The sequence below is a fragment of the Glycine soja genome, chromosome 8 (genome assembly GCF_004193775.1).
Source record: "Glycine soja cultivar W05 chromosome 8, ASM419377v2, whole genome shotgun sequence".
Taxonomy (NCBI): Eukaryota; Viridiplantae; Streptophyta; class Magnoliopsida; order Fabales; family Fabaceae; genus Glycine; species Glycine soja.
This window is the reverse complement of record NC_041009.1, coordinates 13,678,737-13,685,792: the sequence shown is the minus strand read 5'-3', so window position 1 is coordinate 13,685,792 and position 7,056 is coordinate 13,678,737. Positions and strand designations below refer to the sequence as shown.

Here is a 7,056-nt window from a genome sequence, read left to right as displayed (position 1 = left end):
TCAAACAGTATTTAATATTTGAGCCTGAACAATTCATTATCTTTGAGAAATACTCTAGATATTAATATCGTCTAAGTTCCTTGCCAATTAAAACACTCTTTCAATGATTTATATAGCTGTATTAAAACTGAGTAGAAATACTCTGTCATAAAAAACTCAAAATTCAACTTATAAAGTACTCTTAAACTCAAATACGTATATGAAAAAAAAAATCATCAATTGCGAATAAAAATAAACAAATTCTATCCACTCTCTATCTTATTTGATGATATTACTAGTATTTTAAAATAACATTTATTTAATTGAGATTTGTTCAATAATATTTTTTATTCTTGATAGTACTAGATTCTAATGAAGGATAATATTTGGAAAAAGATAATTAATAAAATTAAATAATATTAGCCAATGTTCTTAATTAATACATAAATGAATTAATTTTAGTTATTTTGAGTTAACCCTCTTAAGTTGCTTCACATCAGCAACTTAAATTCATTCATTTAATAACAGTGCAAGTTTTTTCCGAAGTTGATTTTCTCATTTCACGCTTCATTAGTGATAATCAATGAAATGGGAGCTAGTAATAATGGAGTATAATAATAAACAAGGCAGGGTGGAATCAAGAGCGTTGAAACATGTAACTTTTGAGGGCTGCGATTTTCCAAATGACATAAGAAGAAGGGGTGTGATTGTGGACCATAACGCACCCCAGAAAAAGGGGACACGTGCTGCAGAACATCGCAAGCAACAACGTTTCCCATGACTCAACAAACCAACCAACACAAACAAAACAAGAACCAATTTTTTTGAAAGAAAAATAAATAAAAAAAAACAAAGGAAACTGCCAAAAAGCCCTTCTTCTTCTCCTTAATCCACCGTACTCTCTCTTCCACGCTGGCATCTCGCACGTGCCCCCTTCTGTTGTTCCCCCACAACCCTGCCACACACGTGTCCATCCCCACTCCCCGGGCCCCACCACCTTCACGTTCTTCTTCCTTCCCCCAACACATCACAGAATAACAAAAATTAAAACAAAAAATATTCAAAATTAATAGTTACCTACGTGGCACCGTCTAGTCGGCAGGTATTACCTGGCACCGTTACTTTTCTGATTCATTTAATTTAATTTTTACTATTGGTTAAAGTAAGATATAAATTAAATTAAATGATAATAAAAGTTTTACGAAAATGCCCTTGGAAAATCTCTATCTGGTCTAGTTGCTCGGGATTATTATTTATATAGACAAAAAGATCTCCTCTCACTGGAGCAATTGAACAAACAAACACTATCTTTACTCTTTTCTCTCTTTTTTTTTTTAAAAAAAAATTAATTAATTATTGGGCTAACGTCTGGTCACATTTAATAATAATAATAATATAATTTAATTTTAATAATAAAAATAATATAATAAATCTAGTAATTAATAATGTGTGTGGAGGGAAACCCCCGAATAAACCCCACCATCCAGCCTTGCCACACCTATTTGCATGCCATTCTCACTTTCGTTTCCTTACACACTTGTTGTATTTTTCCTCCTCCCTTCTTTCTTTCCTCACCCATTGCTCTCTCTTCTCTCGTCCAAAAAAAAAAACACAAACCATTCTTATTAAGAATCACGCAAGAATCGCACAACAGAAAGTTAAACAACAACAACAACAACATCATATATATCTCAGATATATCATCATGGCCGTTGAGGCGCGCCATCTCAATCTCTTTCCCTCTCAATTCATACCCAACCGGTATATATCATTCCCCCTTCTTCTTCTCATCTTTCTTAATATTTCTTTTTTTGTTATTCACTCTTTTGTGGAATTTCTTAAATGATTATTATTCAGGGAAGTGATGAATTCTGTTGAGGCGAATATGAACATGTACAACAACACCACTCCGATGGGTGGTTACTCTTCGTTTCTGCCGTTATCTGGCGCCGTCACGGAGACGGTGCTTCCGTCCTCGGTTTTCAACAACCATTCTCTCGGTAACGCCGTGAAATCCGAAAGCGGCGTTACCTATAACAATAACAACAACCACCACCACCACCACATTAACAACGTTGTTATGACTCCCACGTCGAGAAAGCGTTCCCGAGATAACAGCAACAATTACGGTTACAACAACAACATCAACAACGATTCATTCTCGTTTCTCGGCCAAGACGTTTCTCTCCAGATCCAACAGCAGCAACTCGACATCGAGCACTTAATCATGCAACGCGTAAGTCTCGTTCATTCATTTGTAGTTTCATACATGTTTTTAAATATCGGTGGTGTTGTGGTTTGTCACATTTGTTGATATCACGAACAAATGCGTCCGTAGTCTCAATTGCGGTCGCCGAGAGTTAAAAAATCTTGATTTTGCGACCGTTTTTTGAAACCTTGCATGTAATTTTATTTCATTGTGACTTGGTTTTTTTCATCTTCTGATTCTGATTATTTTTTTCTTTATTTTGTTCAGATGGAGAAGGTGAGAATGGAGATTGATGAAAAGAGGAAGAGGCAAGCGAGGAGGTTCATCGAGGCTATTGAAGTTGGAGTGATGAAGAAGCTGAAGGCGAAGGAAGAGGAAATAGAGAAAATCGGAAAACTGAATTGGGCGTTGGAAGAGAAAGTGAAGCATCTTTGCATGGAGAATCAGGTGTGGCGCAACTTAGCGGAAGCGAACGAAGCCACGGCAAATGCTCTACGCTGCAATTTGGAGCAAGTTTTGGCGCAGTGTGGTGGAATCGCGGCGGAGGAAGACCGCGGCGGCGCAACCGTGTGCGGCGGCGCGGAGATGGACGACGCGGAGTCCTGCTGCGGGAGCACAGAGGAGGACTGCGAAGGAAAGAAAGTGGGGTGGCGCACGTTAGCGGGGTGCGCAGGGGTGAAGGATAAGGACGAGGGGGGTGAGAGTAGTAATGGTAATGGGAGAATGTGCAGGAATTGTGGGAAGGAAGAGTCGTGCGTGCTGATTTTGCCGTGCCGGCATCTGTGTTTGTGTACTGCGTGTGGGTCTTCACTCCACATTTGTCCTATATGTAAATCCTTCAAGACTGCTAGTGTCCATGTTAACATGTCCTAATTTTTGGATAAAATAGGACTATCTAGGACCCTAATCAAAAAATCATCTCTCATCTCAACACAATCTCCAAAAGAAAAATATATCAATTTTTTATAAATTGGCAGATGATAAAAAAAAAAAAAAAAGTTCACTTTGATCCTTCTGAATTCTCTATTCTTCTCTCCACTTTATGTTTTGTTTACTTGATTTAGTTGTTTTGTGCATTGGATGTTGTTACGACCTCAAATCTGAAAAGCATGTCAGGGTCTTGAGAGATTGTCCGATTAAGGTACACTTTATGTTCGGTTCATCATTATGGACTTGTTCTTACTTGAAGGCGTTTTGATGGGTTGTTTAAAATGACTCGTTTAATGCCAATTGCATTTCATCAAATTTGCATGTTGAGCTATTAATTAATTATTAATTAGTTAATCAAACATTAGGTTGATTGGATTGAAATTGATTTCAATTTTCTGAAGAGTTTCACTATTGTAGATGAAAAAAAGCACGTTTAAGAGGAGAGATTTTACTTATAAAAAAAAAAGAATAAATAACAGAAACTTATCACTAGTGCTGTTGAATTAAAATTTCGGTTTTCTAATGTGAATTTTGAGTTTTTAACAAAGTAAAATATAGTGGGACCCGCGGTGGATCTACTAGATAATTTCCCGAATGGAGAAACTGGGAAAGAGGAAGGGGCGCGTGGGGACAGAAAGGGACAGGTCTGCGGCAAAAGCTGACACGTAGGACGCTCGTAAATGTCGCTGTTGTTTGAAGAGTGCCTGCAACGGCCATTTTCTAATTAAGAGCTCAGGCATTGGACCAAAGGCCAATACACATCGCACAACCCGACACGATAACCGGTGGTTCCCAACACCCCGCCAAAAATGTTATTTTTATTTTTTAGATTATAAATAATTAAACTTTTCCTTTTTTTTACTACAAAATAATATTTTTCTATAAATAAAGTAAAAACAGTGCAAAAAGTCTTGGTGAAGTTGTCATAATGGCGTGGAGAAGACGACGTTGTTTTGTTTTTATATGTTTGGAAATCACTTGAAAATCATAACTAAAAGTTATGAAATTAGCTTTTGAAACATACACAGATCATAGAAGTGTATGTTCGAAAATCACTTGAAAATACTTGAGACAAAGTACTTTAAAAAAAAAATCTGAATCCTTAATTTTATTTTCATATTATTTTTATATGTTTGCCTTGTATCATACATCATAATAATTTTAACTATTAATCAAAAGTACACTCAATCATTTCACATATACAATTAGCAAATCAAATTTTGTGAGCATGCTTATAAAATTTAATCATAGTATGTTGGACGTTGTTGGTTTATAGAGATAATCCAAAAAAGGTAAGTGTTAATTTCGGGGACGGTGCAGGAGAATGAAGGTTTTGTGGAGTGAAAAAGAAAGGTGGTGATTGAATGTGGCGTGTCATACGGTTCTTACTGTGCGACACTGCTGGCTTCAATCTCTCTCGTCACTTTTAAATAGGGACTAGAGCTACCAGTGCCTATACCTACCCCAATTATATTCTCTCCCTTTATGTTAATACCACTCCGATTTTGTAGCACAAAAGATTTTCTTACGGCTTTGTTTAGTAAAAAGAAGAAATAGTAAAAATTGTTTAGTAAAAAAAACTGACGTGGGAAAGAGAAAGAGAAAGAGGAAGATTTGAGAATTTCACTCGTTTGTTTTGGTGAAGCGAGCAGAGGGGAAAAAAAGGAAAACAAAATTGCGGGGCTTACACTTAAAAAAAAATATTATTTTTCTTTCACAATCAATAATTGATTAGTTTCTAAAATTAGAAGGTGCTATTATATTGATTTATAAATTAAAAAAACTAATATTTTCAATTTACAATTACAAAAGTCTTAAATTCAAATAAATATACTGAAAATATAAAATAATTTTTTATTATTATTTAATTATAAATAATTAATATAACTTAATTTAGTTTATTATTTTTGCTCAACAAAATAGTTAATATTATAAATTTGTTATTTTTTTTATTAACTATTATATTCAAATAAATATAATAATTTATTATTAAATATACTAATGTAAAATTATTGAAAAAATAGATGATATCCCTGACAACATAAAACAATATTATCTAACTCACATGTTCTCGCACATGATAGATTTATTAACTTTTATAATAATTATTTAAAATTTATATTAATAGTAATTTTTTAATGATTGAGAAATAAATTATTTTATAAAGTAAATGAACAGTAAAATAAATTTTTTTATACCATGAGTATGTTTGGTTTTTCCGTGACTGACCTCAAACTTACATTTGCATAATTTTAGAGGAAAATCTGACGGACCACCATAAATACAACAACAAAAAAAACAAAAAAAAAAAACAAGGGTTAAGATGCTTTGGGTTACCTTCATTTGCAAACGAAAACGGTAACTCAAACAGACCTTAAGGGTGCATTAGTTTATAAAAATTATGTTTCATAAAAATTTATTTAGTTAATAAGTTTTTTTTTAGTATTTTTTTAAGAATGTTACTTGTTTTTATCTTATAACTTTTTATATTTTTTTCAGTTTTATTTTTAATATATTTATTTTTTTCCTTATTATCTTTTTAAATTAATTACAATTTTATTATTTTTCTATTATTTTATATTTTTTTAACTATTTTAATAACTAATTTTATCATACACTTATAATTTAATAAATTAATTTTTTTTTTCAACTATCAACTTTTAGCTTCAAACTTTCAGCTAGATTTTTTATAACTTTTAATTAATTTTAATATTTTTCAAGTACTTCAATGGTTAATTTTATCAAACACTTTTTTAATTTAATAAACTATTTTTTTATCTTCCATCTACCAAATTTTAACTTATAACTTCTACCTAATTTTTCAGTATTTAACTAACTTTTTCAAATAATTTTATCGATCATAACAAAAAAAAATATAATAAAAAAAGAAAGAAATGAATAATAAGATGATATGAGACTGGTTTTTATACTCTATTTTAATTTAAAACTTTTATTTTATTTTATTTTTTCAGTTTTTTCCACTTGACTCTAAGTTAATATATAACTTTTTTTATATTTTGATTATTTTTATTCTCCTCTTTAATGTTATCTAGATGTAAAATACGTATATAGTAGTAACACATAAAATAATTAAAATAAATCTCTAATTTTAGTAATTTAAAATTTTGCAAAGATTATTTTCCGAGGTGGGTACGGTCGTCCTTTGACTAATTATTATTGTGGGTGCAGGAAATAGGATCCGTTGCAGTTAAGATTTGACGGAACGCGGTTAAAAATGGCAAGCCCTGGTTGCACTGCTATCTGCTGCTATTATTACAACTACTGTTTCTGTTTCTGAATGGATTGCTACTACTAGTACTCTATTTTCATTCCCTCGAAAAGGCCAAAAGATAAATATACAATCAAACGTGGCTCGGACCGCATGTCACCTGCACGTGACTCCTCAATTTCTTTTAGTTTTCTTTTGTGGCTAATTCCACTCAATCATGCGTGTATGCCTTTTATTATCAGAATTTGAAAGTTTTCTCTTTTTTAAAAATGAAACATGTTGCTATCTTGCTCATTGCTATAGATAATTGTTGATAATTAAAGTAAAATCTTTTTTTATGATACATAGATTCGCATGAAGTAGTCTACTCAGAAGTGTAGTAACTAATTTATTTTTGTCGAAAATCTTGAATTTATATAATGTAAAAATTATTCTCTCAAGATTTATTTTCTGAGTACCAATATAAATTATTATTATTTATGTCAATCATTTTGTATAAAATTAAAATAGTTATAGCATAAAGATAAATTCTATATTCTCTTACATACGTTGTTTGAAAAAAAAAGTTTATTAATTATAAAATAAACTATATACTAATGTTTTTTATGTTTTTAAGATAATAATATTATGCTTGATAAAACTAATTACTACAAAATTACTTAGAAGTAAAAAATTAGCTGAAAGATAAAAACTTTTAAATTAATTTATT

General features: G+C 31.6%; 1 protein-coding gene across 1 annotated transcript; it reads left to right on the top strand.

Annotated features, from left to right (window-relative positions):
• Positions 1-1,444: 1,444 nt before the first annotated feature.
• Positions 1,445-3,264, top strand: LOC114422108 (probable BOI-related E3 ubiquitin-protein ligase 3). The gene is made up of 3 exons (XM_028388312.1): positions 1,445-1,740; positions 1,837-2,215; positions 2,456-3,264. Exons 1-3 carry the CDS (start codon positions 1,685-1,687, stop codon positions 3,059-3,061), a joined length of 1,041 nt encoding a protein of 346 aa, XP_028244113.1. The 5' UTR covers positions 1,445-1,684; the 3' UTR covers positions 3,062-3,264.
• Positions 3,265-7,056: the final 3,792 nt, after the last annotated feature.